Source organism: Pinus tabuliformis, chromosome 6 (genome assembly GCF_031772625.1).
Source record: "Pinus tabuliformis cultivar Carrire ecotype Pingquan chromosome 6, CPIR1, whole genome shotgun sequence".
In the NCBI taxonomy this organism is placed as follows: domain Eukaryota; kingdom Viridiplantae; phylum Streptophyta; class Pinopsida; order Pinales; family Pinaceae; genus Pinus; species Pinus tabuliformis.
In genome coordinates, this window is record NC_142292.1 from 272,567,098 (window position 1) to 272,584,992 (window position 17,895).

The 17,895-nt window shown below is 37.0% G+C and overlaps 2 protein-coding genes across 3 annotated transcripts in view; both read left to right on the top strand.

Annotated features, from left to right (window-relative positions):
- The first annotated feature begins 425 nt into the window (after positions 1-425).
- LOC149258415 (uncharacterized) lies at positions 426-15,507 on the top strand. Its single transcript, XM_089415201.1, has 6 exons — positions 426-685; positions 809-1,295; positions 1,556-1,755; positions 1,837-2,087; positions 2,179-2,254; positions 15,057-15,507. The coding sequence occupies exons 1-6, from the start codon at positions 426-428 to the stop codon at positions 15,505-15,507; spliced, it is 1,725 nt and encodes a 574-aa protein (XP_089271327.1).
- Positions 15,508-16,853: 1,346 nt separating this feature from the next.
- The window catches only part of LOC149258416 (upstream activation factor subunit UAF30-like), a 52,882-nt gene continuing 51,840 nt past the window's right edge, over positions 16,854-17,895 (top strand). The window contains exon 1 of one of the 2 annotated variants that reach the window (XM_089415324.1): positions 16,854-17,246. In XM_089415324.1, the coding sequence (XP_089271450.1) occupies positions 16,980-17,246 (267 nt within the window). In that variant the 5' untranslated portion in view covers positions 16,854-16,979. The remainder of the gene's footprint in view (positions 17,247-17,895) is intronic. The other variant, XM_089415322.1, reaches the window with a different exon arrangement.

The window sequence follows — 17,895 nt, forward strand, 5'->3', positions numbered from 1 at the left end:
AGACGACTTGGAGCCAAGAGATTGAGGGTTCTGTTTTAAATTGAGATACATAGACAGAGGTTTCAGTAATAGGGTTGGGTCTTCAGAATATAAACCCATGTCATGATCCATATTTATCAAGGAGTTGTTGGATTTTTTTTGCAACAGATTTTGCATGTTATTATGTTTCTTTCAGCAATGTATTGATTATACCAAGATGAAGAATTTGAAAGTCTATAATACTGTTTTGTGCATGGGTAGGAAATATTGAAGGGGAGATAGGGAATTATGCTCTAAATGTGTTTATATCTGGTGGGGTCTTGAGTGTAAATTGTACACACTACAAAAAATTGCATTTCAAGTGGTGTTCAATATTTATAGTATGAACTGTTGCTCATATGTTTAGTCAATATTCGTGTTCCCTCATTTGTATAGGGATTTGAAGAATGAAGAAGTGGGACTTGATCAATGAGTTGGAGGTTGAGGACCCAGAAGGAATGATAGAGTTTTCAGCGGAAGATTTGACATGGACAGAAGTAGCAGGAGACCAAGTCGCGATTATTCCATATTGTCGACTTGAGGATTTTATAAGTGGAGAGCAAATGAGGGAAAGTGCACCTACTCAATTTGTTGCTAAAACTCGACGAATTAAAGATGTGAAGGATATCAAGAGGACAAATTCTTCAACATATCTAGAATATGTTGTGTGAGTCTCTCTCTTTCTCTCTCTCTCTCTCTCTATCTATATGTATATAATTTTGATTTTAAGTTCACTATGTCAAACATGCATAAATATTTTATTTAATTTTTGGTAAATTCTTGATCACAGATATTGGTGTGCCTATGGTCCAAATCATGTACAATCCAGCAATGTAGCTGAACCTGGATCCACAACTAAGAAACGTCTTCCACGTCACAGCATCAAAGTTGGTTGTCAGTGTCACTTTATTATGCGAAGACTTGCTCTTAGACCAAATGATGCTGTTCTAATATATACAGCATGCAGACATATTGATGACAAAAATGTGGTTTGTCATGGAAATGAGGCAAATGACATGCCCAAGAAATTCAATTTTGCGTCGCATTTAACAGAGCATATACGAACTATTGTTGAAGATTTGGTTCGTGATGGTTTTAATGCTACGATGATTTGGGAAAAATTTATCTTTGATTTAAGGTATGGATCTGGTGAGTTGTTCACAGGGGCACCTCGAGATTCTTTCATGACAAGAAAGGATGTGTCAAACATGTACAATAATATCAAGAGGCTAGAGTATGTGAAGCATGAAAGTGATCCAATGAGTGTGGATTGTTGGGTTAGTGAGTGCCCAGAGAGCTTTTTCTTCTACCAACAACAAGATGTTGTTAAAAACATCCCTTTCATTATAGGCATACAAACTAAGTGGATGCTTTCAATGATGGTGAAATACTCACACAACAACATGTTATCAATGGACTCCACTTTTAGCACTAACAAATATGGGGTAAACATATTTACCAAAACTTCATTTTTCCTGTTTTATTTCAATGTCGTCCTCTTATATGCTTATAATCTTGTTTTCTTATTGTAATGCAGTATCAACTGTACACCATAATGGCTTTTGATGATCATCACAATGGGATTCCAGTGGCATGGGTAATATCATCACGGAATGGTACTCCTGATATTTGTAAATGGATGTCACAATTATTTGCAAATGGGAAAAAGGAAAACCCAGATTGGCATGTCCGAGCTGTCATCACAGATGATGCAGCAGCGAAAATCGAGGCATTAAGGTGAACCAGTTTTTTCTTTTTAGAAGAGATAAAAAGAAATAATGTTCAATGATATTCTCTTATAATGTTATATTATTTCAGGACTTGCACAAACTGTACACTATTATTGTGTGTATGGCATGTCCGTAGAGCGTGGTTGAAAAATGTTGGAACCAAAGTCAGGGGAAAGGAAAATAAAGTCCGTATCTTCCGTGCTCTAGGATTAATCATGCATTCGTGTGAAGATGATGCATCTGTGCAACATGAAATTCAAAGTTTCTTTGATGAATTCAAAGAAGAAACTGTGTTTTTGGATTATTTTGCAACCAACTGGTTAAACAACAACAAATTATGTAAGTTTCTTAAAGTTGCATTTTATCAGTTTATTTTGTAATTGACCATTTTCTATTGTTTCTTCGCATCTAATATATGTTTTTTTTCCAGATATGTGGGCAAAAGCATATAGGGACTTCCCACATTCCAACCAGGATACTAATAATGCTATCGAATCTTATCACCGGTATCTAAAGCAAAGGTACCTCTGTGAGAAGAATAATGCGTCCCATAGAAGGGTGGATTGGCTGTTGCACCTATTATTAAAAAAGGTTGAGTTGTATTACATTCACATGCAACGTCTAAAAAATGTTGGTTTTGTCCGAGCTTCAAAAATTGAGCAACAAATAAATTTAAGTAAGTGCAAAGCAAAGAATATCCCAGATGAAAATTGTATGGCTGATGGAAACAACGAAAGTGAGTATTTGGTTCGTAGCCAAACTATGGCAACTCGTGATACATGGTATCATGTCATCTATAAAGGGTTGAACCTAAACTTTTGTAATTTCAAATGGGCCCTAAATGGCAATATTTGTAAGCATATTCTAAAAGTTGAGATGGTAGTGACTAGCAATGTTTCAAGGGGCAATGAATTGCCTAATGTCTCTAGGTCTATTACAGAAAGACCTGGATATTTACTTGATTTAAATGAATCGTTTGTAATGAGCCCAGAAATTGAAATGAACCTTCCAGCTTCTCCTTCCACTGATTCAACCATTGTAAGGCCAGATAGCGCCCTAACAATCGATGAGGAAATTAAACTTGTGATGTCATCAACTCATAAGAGATTGAGGGGTTTATTACAAATAACACCCACAACTTTGGAGCAGGCATATGCACTAAATTAATTGGTAAAAAATGTAAGCCAAGAGTACAATAATAAGAAATTTGATGTTGTAACTCCATCCAAGGTCATTACCAAGAGGCGACATAGTTTCTTGAGCCCAACAAAAAAAGGGGGGCAAAGTGTTCCTGCGTTGAAATCAAGAAAATATGGACCACAATTTCTAAAGGTTGGACGGTGTCATGGAAGGAAAAGAAGCATGAATGAACAATTGGAGATTTCTTCTACAAAAGAAATCAATCTGGACCACACATCTAGAAGGGTACAAGGTTCTATTTTGCAAAATACTGGTATGGAAATATCAATTGATGTATCATTTTATGTGAAATTCAAAATATCATTATCTTCATTGCCTTCAATGCAATTGCATAACAATGTGTTTTTTTTTTTTTTTGTTACAGCTGAAGATTCCACATCTCATAATACTTCAAGTTGCCAAGTTCGTTTATTTCATGAGAATAATGTGGATCCAAATATGGGGGGTTCATTGATTCATTTTCCATTTGATTCACCATGTCCACCTCTCCCGTTTGATCATCGAACCCCCTGGTTGTTTCCACCAATTGCACCAAATTCATTCATTGGGCAGCCTACTTCAACCCATAACATTTTGGTTCCACACCCTAGGGTGATGCCCCCTATTGTACAACCAGTCGGATTGTATCGCCGCTTGCACTCTATACAGGAAATAGCGGGTGAAGAGAACAATCAAAGTGCCAGCAATCAATGGCGAGATGACAAATATTCGAGCTGATGAGTATTCATGGATATAATATGGGCATAACCCTATAAAGGGATCTCCTAATCCAAGAACATGTTGTGTGCATGATGGGTTGAAAATGTTTTTGGATATGTACAACATTATCTAATTTCAATTTTGTATGGTTATCGTATTGAGCTATTGAAATCTTTTTGTTGAACTCAAAGCATATAAAATCTCAGTGTAAATGTTGGCTGAACTCTAACAAACTCCAGGAAAAGGTTATTTGCCTTTTTGCTACTATAAGCTTGATACATCCTTTTTGGATAACAGTATAGTGTATTGTACATAAAGGCAGAATTGGAACTCTTATATATCAGGCTGGCTCATTATTGTAGATGTTATTTTGGCATGTTGCTTCAATACAAAATGAATTTCAATGAAAATTGGTGAAAATTGGTGAAAATTATTGACATGCTCAAAGTCAGTCCTTTGGTGTCTGGAAATGATTGAAAATTGTGGAGTTGGAACCCATCTATGCATACTCAATGCTATGTCTTTCAAGTCCAATGTGTCATGACTCATGAAGGAAGGATGGACCTAGCAGGATAAAAACAATTATTGTAGAGCTATGTTGCAGGAAATGTACCCCCTGCATACCAGCCACATTTCAGTACAAAAACTCCAAAACACGGCTGAAACACGCCTAAAATACATTTCAGTGGGGCTGAAAAAAGTATCTTATTGCTTCTTACTTTTGGTGAAAAAACTGCGTGACCAGAATTTTGGATCTGAAATAAAAAGGTATCTTTTAAATCATGAATCTATATTCTAAACCATAATGTTAAAACTGAAAATTTCACTGTTTACTAATTTGAGGGGTCACATTTCCATCACATTTCTGTTTCAAATTCAGGTTTCCATTTCCCCATATCATGCAGCTTAGTTATAGAGGTATTCCTACTTCACCAAATTTCGTCATCCAACATTTTCCTTGGTTGTCCATGGCCACATAGTAGGTGTATTGTCTCTTCCATCTTAATTAGAGAGATCCAATTCTGCCATTAGGAGACAGTCCACATATGCTGAAGAAGGAATCTAAACCCCTTCAGCCATTACTTCCCTTCTAAACTTATTGGCATCCTCATATTTAAAATGGCCATACTCAAAAAATTCTCTCTCTTCTTGCAAAACAGTATACCATCTAATACTTTGTTTGGATACAAAGTTTAATCCAATTCCTAGCCTATCCATTTTTTGGTTGGCAATGGCTAGGAGGCCAAAAATTTTGGCTCAAATAAAGGGTGTTAGAGCTAGCAATTTACACATTGGGATTTTATCATCTGGTAAAGAATTCATTGGTTGAGTTAATGCCTTTCTTGAAAAACCTTAAAGTTAAGACCTAGGGAGAGTCGAACAGCAACTTGCCCTCAAAATTCACAAGAGGGGACCACCACAGCTGGTGATCATGAAATGACATGCCATATCTGAGAAACTAATCCTTCTAGGAAATAAAAATCTTAATAGCCTCACAAGCCTTCCAAATGCTCTTCAAACCACAGTTCATCTCGTTATCAGTTACCACAAGGTGAGTTTCCCCATATTTCTTTTGAATTCTTTTTCAATTTGACCATTTTTCATCACTTCCCAGGCCTCCATAATGATATTGCTTGCTTAAACATTGGGAGTTACAGGTAACAGGCCCAAGGATCCATGCTTGCTGACTTACTGTTTACATTTCCATTTCTACCCATTTGCAGTTGCCCTTTTTGCATGGTTTCCCTGCATTTTTTATGGCCTTGGAACTGTAAACTGTTAGTGTATGTGGAGATTTTGGATTAGATCAAATAGGGAATGGTGGTTCTAACTTCTAAGTCAGCTTAGAACACCATGTTCTCTGACTGCAATTTAATTCTATTGAAGAGCATTGCCATCATCATGGGGAGGGGTTGGTGGTTCATTTATGCCAAGTAAGTTTTCTGATCAGTTGGGTTGCTGTGCCAAAATATTTATTGGAATGAAAAGAACCTAGATGATCCTAATGGTGTTATGGCCAATAACCCAACTGCCCAAAATTCAGTGACAGTTTAAACTGATCTCGCCTTGCAAATTGTTTGAGCCATGCTAGGATTGGATAGTGCTGCTTTGAAAGATGATTTATGATTTCATGTTTGTTATTGCAACTAAAATACTTCGTAGCCTTCCTTTCAAGGGAGGAATCAAACAATTGCCATTACCTGTTTCTTGCTATGGTTTTGTCATTTCTTTTGGTCAGTGTATTCAAAGTGTTTCATTTTGGGGTTTTATTGCTTTGCTTCCTCATGATATGACTTTTGGGCTATTCTTCAGTAGGTCTGGTTGGTTTTATAGTTGCAACAAAACACCTCTGAGGATTGCTTGCATAGTGATGTTGGCATGAAATGATCAGCTGCTCTATTAAACAGACAGGGTCTCATTGTATAGTATTAGAGACAGCAGGGATTTAATTTCAAGAGCTATGCTGGAAAGATATTGAATTTTGTGAGAGCAGAAGAGACTGGCTTACTGTGGGAAACCATTGTGAAGTCAACCTGTACACAACCTGGACACCTACATTTTTCAGAGGTATGCTAATCAAGCTCGTTCCAAATTGTGACATTTGACCTTCATATTTTTCTGCTTTGGGCTTTTTCTGTTCTTGAATTTTTGAGTTAAAGAATGCACTCAAAATTTTGAAAGTTTGCAGCTGCCCCCTAGAATTCTCAAACAACACTTAAACTCAAGCAACGAGTACATGCTACAATATCAGTTCTCTAAATTTTTTTGTGCTTCATGTTTCCAGGAACTTAATCACCAGGCATCACCCAGCAGTTTGCGTGGCAATCGACTGCAATCTTGAGCTGATTATTAATTTTTTAATTTTTTACATGAGATGACATGTACACTATGACCATTGAATCACCCTTATTCAACCATAGCTTAACTGGCACTCATTTTCTAACAAAGAGTCACCTAATTTTAATTTGTGTTCGGATTCCAATTCGTACCCTTCTTTTCACTTGCAAATACTCTCTTGTATATGCTTCACAAGCTCTACCAATAATAGAGAAGTGAGTGTCCAAGTATGATATTTTATACAATGTAGGTGCTCTCTCATTCACTTATTTGTGTGTGTCATTTTTTAATAGAGGCGATTTCTCTTCATATGTAGCGATGTCTGTGCCCACTTTGAATATGTTTGCTTTTATTACAAAACCTAGCCTAGCCTACCTGGCATGAGATCCAATGTATTGTTGATTGAAATGATATGATGCACCAATCTAATAGGTATTTGTTTGATACATATATAAATAAACTAAAAAACAATTAATCTTCTTCATATTTACATCTTTATAAGTCACCAAGACTTTTGTTAGAGGACCACAATGTGCATATATTTTGACTGCCACAATGTGAATATTATCATCATTTTCATGTGATCATGTGTAAACTTATATTACTTATATTTGGTTTTCATTTAGAAATCATTATCAGTTGGAGTTAGGATGATCGCATGAAAGACATATGATATTTGTGATGAAAGGGCTGCTAAGTTTGAAGTGTATTGAATGGATCCTCTAGTCTTGGTTACTACTATTACCCTTGTTGTGTGTTTGACACCAAGGGTGACCTCTTTCATGTCCACAACTACGACAATGTTAACTTTGTTCATGTTTAGGTCAAGGATCCTTCCAACGGAGCCCAAGATTCATGTGTTATTGAATGTCAAGTGAAGCCTCTTGAATGCAATGTCGACTATTGTTGCCAAATCATTTTATTTGGAGACATCATCACTTATTTAAATTGATAAGAAAATGCTTTCTTGGAAGTTGGCACAATTTATTTCCCCCAACATCCAAGATGTATGTAGGCATAATTGACATTGAAACCAAGAACAACGCATACCATTTATATGTAAATATAGCCTACAGGGAATATAAAAACAACTAATATAATAGTCTCTATATAATCATTTTTTTAAAATATATTAGGCATCACTTTGAACAATGCATTCAAGGCCAATTGAAGTGAGAACCTTAAAAGGTCAACTACATCCTAACAAACTATTCCAAATATAGAGGGTGATCTTTTCAATCAAAGACATGGCTTACTACTAAGCAAGTGTCTGCCATCAAGCCTAAAGAAACAAAAGTTTCTTGAAGCATTTGTTGAAGGACTAGCTTCTCTTCTCTCGGAACCAAGAGATAAATATCCATAAGTCCTATAAAATAGAAATTTATTCATGCTTGGCCATAACACCTCTGAGGATTGCTTGCATAGTGATGTTGGCATGAAATGATCAGCTGCTCTATTAAACTGACAGGGTCTCATTGTATAGTATTAGAGACAGCAGGGATTTAATTTCAAGAGCTATGCTGGAAAGATATTGAATTTTGTGAGAGCAGAAGAGACTGGCTTACTGTGGGAAACCATTGTGAAGTCAACCTGTACACAACTTGGACACCTGCGTTTTTCAGAGGTATGCTAATCAAGCTCGTTCCAAATTGTGACATTTGACCTTGATATTTTTCTGCTTTGGGCTTTTTCTGTTCTTGAATTTTTGAGTTAAAGAATGCACTCAAAATTTTGAAATTTTGTAGCTACCCCCTAGAATTCTCAAACAACACTTAAACTCAAGCAAAGAGTACATGCTACAATATCAGTTCTCTAAATTGTTTTGTGCTTCATGTTTCCAGGAACTTAATCGCCAGGCATCACCTAGCAGTTTGCGTGGCAATCGACTGCAACCTTGAGCTGATTATTAATTTTTTATGGCAGAATCATCATCTCCTTGCAGTTATAGTTGTCTTTTGATGTCCATGAAAGTGAATAAAATCAGCCTTTCCAAGTTTGTTTGGAAAGCCATCTCACATATTCTCTGATCAGGGAGTCAGCTGGTTCGTATAGGATGGTAACAAGGTGCAATAGGTGGAAGTCATAACTAATAAAGTCCTGTTCACACTAAGAATATATTAGGTTTCTTTTCAAATGTTTAGTCTAACCTTATATCACTTTCCTGCAGAACGATCTGGTTATTGTTATACCTTTTCGGCTATATTATGTATCAAGAGTTATCTATTCTTCAGAACAGAGCTATAATAGCAGTTCCATGGCTATTTGAGTTGTGAGCCTCCTCCAAGTGAGACACCCATTGCTTTGGAAAGTAGAGTTAGTGATGGAGTTTTTCAAATGTCATTGTAATTTGTAGCATATTTCACTATATTTATACAAAATTGTATTCTTTTAGTATATGCTTGGGAAGATAAGGCCTGTAAAGCACCATGGTTTTTCAACGAGTTTTTTTTGTAAAGTTTGATCTGTGTAACTAGCCATACGGCTAAGCGGTTATCTTGTCTATGGAGGATATTGGCAGCTTAATGGATCCTTGTTCTTCAATTAGTGAGGAGGAGGAAAGACAGTATTATTGTAAAAGTTGCAATTATTATGGACATTACATAGATAACAACCCATATACCAAAGAGGGTCCTAAAGGCATTACACTGGATTTAAATCTAATGAACAAAAGCTGTAATATCATACTAATCTGGTCTCTGGGTGCACCATAATTTAATTCATTTAGTAAATGAACTGATTTAATCTGTTATGATTGTGAAAATAGGTCCAAAAGGCATTACACTGAAACATTCTGGATTTAAAATCTAATGAATAAAATTTCTAATACCACACTAATCTGGTTTCTGGATGCACCATAATTTAGTTCATTTAGTAAATGAACTGATATAATTTGTTATGATTGTGAAAACATAGTGATGTCATATGTAAACTAGCCTTGGCTCCAAAAAACCACGAGCACAGGCTATCTCTTGGCCATTCACGCAACCAATTTTACATCTCTATAAAAGCATAGCTATACAATTATTCATAAGGCTTCAGGATATATGAATTAATCAAGCTGCTCACTGCTAGACTCTAATTAACATATAATATAGAAATAACCTTGACACCTTGATATAAGTGAAAGTGATGCTTGTGATAATAGTACATGGGCTCCATAACATAGTATTCCACCTCTTTATGCATTACACGGGATCTAAAGATGAATTATATGGTACAACGAGTAATCCTCCTTTTAGATATATTATTTGACTTGGTTGGGGAGTTATTAATCCCCGTTTTAGATATATTATTTGACTTGGTCAAATGTAAAGTGATATTCATTTTAAACTTGGAAGTTTTAAGAGAGCTTCAAACTCATTGTAACGTTTCTTTGTAAACGACTCTGCTTTACTTACTAGTTTGGATGTGAAAGATGCATGTACATCAGGGTAACGAAATGCTGTAAAGGTTACCTAAATTGCCATTGAGCAGGTAGTGGTGTACAAGTACTTGAGCTCTGAACTGTTTAGGGTTGTTGCTAGTTTTGGGTTGTTACAAGTGGTAACATTGTTTAGTTTTGGCATGCTATTGAAGGGTTCTTGCCATATTGTGTGGATATTGAATGGAGCATTATTCTAAATGTTTGATAACCTACTCTGTTCCATTAGGATTCTTGTAGTTGCTGTGTATATGTTAATAAGCATGGTATTTTGTTACATCTTTCTTCGTTACACTTTGATGAATATGGATGGTGGTGATGTACTTCCCTGTTATGGTTTATGGCATGCTTTTTATGGTCGCACATCACTGTTGATTCTGGTGTAAAGTCAATAGTGAGTGTTCTTGATTAGATGATGAGCTATGGCCATTAGCTAAGTTAGACCTGTGGTAACGAGATGGCCAATATTATGGGGCATTACGCTTTAAATTTCTAGTTGTTATTGTTGGTGTCATTCTTGCAAATTCCAAAGCATTAGTTTTTGGTTCCGGTGCTGGAAACATGGGACACTAGACTCTAGAGCATTTCTTGTGCTTGTAAGAAAGGTGTCCTAGTTGGAATATTAGTGTGGGTGTGACGAACAAGGGATATGTCAAGAAAATGGGGGATTAAGCATTTTGAAGCAAAATTTATCATTATGATTTTGACAAAGTTTACGGACTCCATATTTTTAATCTTTTAGGCAATTTTGAAAGATGAGCGTTTCTTCACTTGTGTTCTTTATTTATTAACTTTATTTATTAAGATTATGGCATCTTCAAAGGCATCATGGGCATGTAGGGCTTCATTGATATATGCGTACATTGCATCATTCTAGGGCAAACCATGTACCTAAGAAAATTAACTTCATACTAGGTTAGAGTTTGTCATTATTATGCATCAATGTTCCTAGGAGGGTTTCATGGTATGAAATTCTTCATCTCACATTAGATCACGCATCAACTATTTTCGGCTTGTCATCATATAGATATGGATATAGCTAGGGTTTGCATCAGAAATGACTTATACTTCTTAAATGTTGTGAAAACCAACAAACCAGATGTAAATAACCTTATTTTGTTACTTTCATTTATTCCCATGGCATCCATCCAGGTGGAAATCAACACTATTAAAGAGGTAGCATCTGAAACTTGAAATTAAAATTAAATTCAAACGGAGCTACAATAATATTCGCTGAACCACTAGTAGGTTAAGAATAATTAGTTCACCTCAAATATAATGTACATAATTGGACACATGAATTTAGTTATAACATGATTGGACATCTAAGGTGAATGATATTACAAAACCAAAGAAAAGTACATTAACGAGTTCTTTACTGAAAGAACCACGGTATGAGAATTCCAAGAAAAATGACAACCATGGTGTATACACATAGTCGAGACCTATACTGATGCTGATCAATGTTTGCCAGTGGAATGAACGATGATCCTGAATCATCTCTGGCACCTGCATCTACACTTGAGATTGCTCCAACCATTAGATCAGTAGAGATTTTATGGATCTCCGCAAGGTGCTTTATCGAAAAAGAATTAAATCGAGCACTCCAGATTTTTGCCTCTCTGTAGAGGGGCTTCAAATTGTCTGCGCGAACATTGTAGATGCCTTCCATGTGATTACAGATTAAATCTGAGTTTGTCAGCACTGTTATGTTATTCACCCCATTGTGTTTTGCCTCTTTTAACCCCGCAACAAGTGTAATGTAGTATGCTTCGTTATTGGTTGTCTTTCCCTGCACTTCCCATATTCTATAAATCACATGATTTTTTGCCCCATTGTGAAGGACAAATTTTAAAGATGCTCGACCCGGATTTGGGCGGCATGATACTTCAATGCACAGTGTCCACTTTTCCACCATTCCGTGAGCTTAGAAGCACTGCATAGTGACAACAACAAAATAGATTCATGTTAGAATACTTTAATATGACAAAATATCCTGATTGAAATTGATTATTTTTATGCTACCTCAAGTTTGAATGCACATCCTTGAAAAATAACAGAAAATCAAATATCAGTGATAAGACTTTGGGCATAAAGAGTTAATAATGCATGCATGTTCACGAAAATGAGGATGTAGCATGACAAGAAGAAATGAATCATTTAAGACAAACCTTATCATGCTATCAAGGATTCTAAGGACTTCAAAATATCATCTTTTAGTAAGATTGACTAAAGAAACCCTAGAAAATGGTTTTTCCTGTTACATTTTCAAAAACATTGCTATATCCATTTTCAAAAACATTGCTATATCTAGCGATTCCAATTGCAGTTCACTGTTTTCCAGAGCTATTACTCACATCTTGAAAGAGGGATTGCATTGGGTGGAGGGTTCCAAATAGAGAGAACACTCCTATGCTTATCTAGATCACCATCAACAAGAGGCAATATCCAGGAAGTCAAATCATGTGTGCTAAAAGTTTCCAATCTATGAAGTCAAATCATGTGTGCTAGCAGAATCTGCAATCCAAATCATAAATTGTTTAGCTTGGTTGCTGTCCATTCTGGATGTTCGCAGAATCTGCAGTACAAAACATAAATTGTTTGACTTTGCTGCTGTCCACCCTAGATGTTCGTAGAATTTGCAATTCAAAACTTTTGGGTGTTGTCTAATGACCCCAAAATTTTGTCCATACCATGAATTTCTGGACAATATCTTGTGAGAAAATTTTGGGGAAATCCGTGGGAGTGTTTAAATCGTTGTTTTGATGGTAGAAATGGATTGGCACCATAAAAAAAAGGCTTCGACACAGGCTGCTAAATATTGCACTGATATAACTATTATGATGATTGATGTTTGCATTGTCTGCAAGTTTAAAGAAATAAACTAATACCTCTTTGGCCAAGAGGGCATGGATAAGGAATTTCAAAAATTGGTGGAGGTTAAGTAGAAAGAAATTCATACCTATAGCCTCTGATGTTGTTACAGAGGAATCGGTTAGGATGCCATTAAATGTGAAATTCTTGTTGTCCACAAACTGAAGATATTCCCTTACTGGGTCATAGCTATAATTTGGCAAAATTAGCAGCAAATATTTCCAGCCCTGCAGAGTGTGCATCTTGTACAATACTTGTAGGTGCTTCTAAATACAAGTTTGTATCGACCGAGCAAATGTAGTCCTTTGGAACCATGATTCCAACAACAAATTTCCTCACAAATGCTAAGCTTTTTACGAGGGAACCATATGTTGCATTTGTTGATGGATCTACATCATATTTGCCAAGAAGCCACAATATTAGCTTTGTCTTTGTTTTTCTAAATTTTTGTACAATGTCTTGTAAAAACCAAATCTCAGTGGAAGAAATGTTGATCAAAGTCAATGATTTAGATACATATATCACAAAAGAGGACATGATTAAGTTCTGGTTTAAAAAAAAAACAGCGTACTGATACATATCAAGAAAAATGTAAGTATCCAAGATGATGAAAACAAACAAAACAGAGCATGAGAGAAGTCATTGGAAACAACACCCACAAAGCATATTTCTACTTTCTAGAAAAAAATAACTAAAAGTCCAACAATTGTGAAATGAAACAATAGATATTGACATTAGAAATATAAACATGTACATTCAACCAAACTGTAGCTGGTTGATATTGAGTTATGTCATCTGGTTGAAGCAATGGATAGATATTGTCAATGCATAAGAGCGGGACTAAAATGAACGAATTGCTGGAAAAAATGGAAGCATGAGATTCTTGTAGTAATTCAAATTTAGCAAAATCAAGAAATTCCACTTGGAAGAAGGATGAATGTTGGAGCATGAATGGTTTCTATAGTCTACTAGAATGCCAAGTATCTACTCAAGTAAGAGGATGGTTTCTTTTGTGATTTTCGTACCTTGTGTAGGACTGTTGAGCGAGGGTTTTGGAGGTATCCTCTGTCTAGTTTCTGCCCTAGTTTATAGCTTCTTTTATGCAAAAAAATTCACCATAAGTCCGTCGCTATGCGGCCTAGTTTTTTGCATTAATCATGAGGAACGAGACCCTTAACAGGTGACATGCTACTGTGATATGTCTCTGCAATAAGGACACATGACTTAAGGATTTAGCACATGTATTTTAGTGAGGAACAGGGGCCAAGATATTGCTCAAATTGTGGCAGAACAAAGCATGTTGGGACTGTCTATTGGATTGTATTGAAGTGAAGGCTAGTGGGAAGAATCAAGGAGAAAGGAGTGTTGAAGGTTGGTGGGTAAAGGTCTGTTTAATAGGCTGATTGGGTAGCGTGTGAATAAGCCCTAAGTTTCATGCAATTTGGGGAGAAAAATTGCGGATGTTTGGGTTGTTTCTTGATGCCTATGATCATCCTCTTTCGTGATGATAAGCCCTAAGTATTCAGATGATCCATTTGCCCTACTCAAATTAGTCCTCATTATGATGAATTTATGGGCTTTCATGAGAATTTATTCAAAACATCAGATTTGCAGCTCAATCACCAACATAGGAACCTTTCTGTCAAATCTCAACACATTCCAGGCTAATGATGGTTGTGATGAAGCTCATTCACGAGCTCAGTTCAAGGTCTGTGCCACTGCAGGAACTATGAAAGAAAACTATGTGAATATATTATGCATGCTCTTCTATTTTTGTTAAACATGGATGAATGTGAATATATTATGGATGCTCTTATGTTTTCGTTAAGCATGAAGTTCATCCTTTTCTTTTTTTAAATTTGCATATTCATTTCTACTTAGAGATCTTCTGCAAAAGCAACAAGGAAACTACCCAAAAAATAAAAACAAATGGATCTCATAAATTGTTCGAAAGGTTCATTGGCTCTTTGTGTCATCTCTAATGACATTCTTGAAATAGTTGGTATCACTGTTTTCAGCGATGTATTTTGCAATCAGCACATATTAGATCATCTTATTCAGATGATCCCATTTGCCCTTACTTGAGTAGATACTTGGCATTCTAGTAGACTATAGAAACCATTCATGCTCCAACATTCGTCCTTCTTTAAGTATTGCGGGCAACTAGGGTATTCGTCTTTCTTTAAATTATTAAGATCAATGTTTTCAATCATGCACAAACAGATTCTATGGCGCTGTGCACTCACGGTTGCGGGTTAACAATCATGCACAAATAGGTTCTGTGGCGTTGTGCACTCATGGTTGCGGGTTAATACAGGTTCTGTGTTGAACTGCGAGGAGAAGGAAATATACAGCAGAAGCGTTTTTTATTTCCACACTCGCATAGATCCTAAATTTTCTGTAAGCAGGGAGGTTACTTTACCTCACGCCGCACAGAATGCCGGGATTGACGAGAGCGGACCTGCGAGGTGGGTGCACAACGCCGGCTGGTTTCCTCGAGACGGGTTGCAGAGCAGGTTCGACGGGAGTGGGTGCCGAATGGTGAAAATGAAATTGTATTTTGGCGCGAGGGCAGGTTTGAAAAGTGACCCTGTGCCAGCTCGGAGGTGGTGGGTCCCGCGTTCCCGGAAAGAGAATGACGCGATGGGGACGACCGGCCGGATTGTTTATGGCATGACGATGGATGCGACATTCGATTATGGGACCGGGTATGGACATCCATGGTAAGGGCCGCCTCCATACGAGCATTTAATGCCCTATGGCAGGCTGGTTAGCTCTTGCCAGAGAGTTCCACTTGGCCTAATCTTACCACACTAAAGAAATGTTGAAGACGACTTCTTGGCCCCTTGATTTGGTGGTAGCCGAGGAAAATATGTACAGGTGTTGGCGGCTCAGAAGCTCAAGGCGTCTACCATGATTGGACGTCGGAAAACCTTGCCCCGCCCCCAGTTTTCCTATGGGGACAGAGGATGTGCACCAAAAAATTCGCTCATGTTAATTGTGCAGACGAGGGGCTAGGTTTCGCGTTGTGCAAACGAGAGGCCAGGTTTCGTGGTGGGAAAGGTTGGACGTGGCATCAAATCAACCGAGGAAAATAATGACAGCTGTTTTTAAATGAACGATAGCAAATGAAAAGGTTCACGAAAGTCGGTGCTGAGCTCTTTCAAAAGAGAACACCTTCGGTGTAAATACATAAAAAAGGACAATAATAGAATTCCTTATCTCTATTAAATTTTGAATACACAAAAATTTGTAATTCATATTATTATTATTATCTAATTTTAAGGTCACAATCAAGCTAGACACCAAATTGGTGTATGAGACCCCTTGTTTGTGGGACAAGGGACCCACCTCTGCGTAGCCATTTGACTACTAAGCCTACGAAGACATACATACTCCACCCCCTTGGTTTTGAACCTGTGACCTCTTAGGAGGAAACACATGCTCTTAATCATTAAACCCACTCAAACTATTATATTCAATGAAATTATTAGGGAATTGTCTTTAGTGCGACTTTTTGGAAGCTTTTACGGTGGGTTTTTCCGGTCAAATTTCTCTAAAATCTGGCAGGAATTTATTGAAATCACAAGCTTGATGGGTAATCCTGTGCAATAAAAGTGCCCTAGGGTTTTTCGAGGGTGCTGAATTCATATATCCAGTAAAAATAACTAGTTTAAATAACACAAATCAAAATTTCACCTCAAAATTTTCCACCCATTTCAACACAAAAAAGTCCAAAAAATCACACTAAAGACAACTCTAATTATTAAAAATGATACTAATACTCTAAACACATGTATAGATAACTTTTTCCATTGAAAGTAAAAATTAAACCCCAAACTTACCACCCCTCTAACAAGTTAATTAAAGCCATAAATATTTCATAATTTTTTTATATAATAGATTGGAAATTATACATTACTTTTATGGGCAAGAAGATGGAATATCATCTGTAAACCATCCACGTGCTTCCCAAAATCCGAAGGGACTCCTAGGCATTTTTGTTTAATTAACGGACGCAAGAATTTTTAAATTGAACACAAAATTTAAATGCCAATGCCAACGCCAACGCCAACGCCAACTTCCAAGGATATTCCCAGCCTTGCTCACTAGCAAAAATGAGTGGATAAAGAACGCCCTGTTTCTCCTACTGTGTTTTGTTGGTGTTCTCAAGGAAATAAGAAGTATTGTTAGCTCGCATGGCTCTCATGGCGTTTTCCTTGCGATTATCCCCTACATTCGCTGGCCCTCTGAAAGCAAGAGATGGTTATCAGATGCGCCGTTTTCAACCCCTGGTTGTTAGATGCGCAGAGACGGAGAAGGGGAGCGGCATCCGCAGAGGAGGAGGTATCACTCAGCCGCGTCCCATTTCGCCGGCCATGCAAAAGTTCTTAGGCGTCTCCGAGATACCTCGCACCAAGGCCATTAAGAAGATATGGGAGTATATCAAGGAAAACAACTTGCAGGTGGGTTTTGGATTCAATTTATCCTCTCTCTTATACTCTTTGATGCCCAACTGTACTGTCTTTCATGGTGCGAACATGCTAGAAACCTAAGTCGTATGTTTATATTAATGGATATTGATTGGAATCAAATTTAGGGTTTTAAGTATAAACAACCAGTAGGTTTACGCCTTGGTAGAACAAATATGTACAAGATTTGTTAAAATTAATGAGCATAAAAGATTGGCAACATGATGGTCTAATGGGTTTCTCCTGTGCAGTTGTGTGCTTTAGATATGAGGGGATAGTTCACGGCTTTAATCTCGGGAACTCTATTGGGTTTCTCTAGTCTAGCCTTCTGCCTCTTCTCTCGGGGTTGTTCCCTTTTCTTGTCGCTACTACCGTGGTACCTAAGCCACTTGGGTTTTTTGCTTTCTTCTAGAAACCGTCTTTATACGTAGCTGGAAGAAGTTTTCTTTTAGGCTTCACCCAGGAGAACTTCCTATTCTTTTTGGCGCTAACATCTTCACAACCGTAGTTCCCAATCCAGTTGTATTTGTTCTTTCTCCTCATTTTGATTTTCTACGAACCATCTTTATAGGCAATTGGAAGATGTTTTCATTCAGGCTACACCTAGGAAAATCTCCTGGGACAATTATCCATGGAGTGGAAT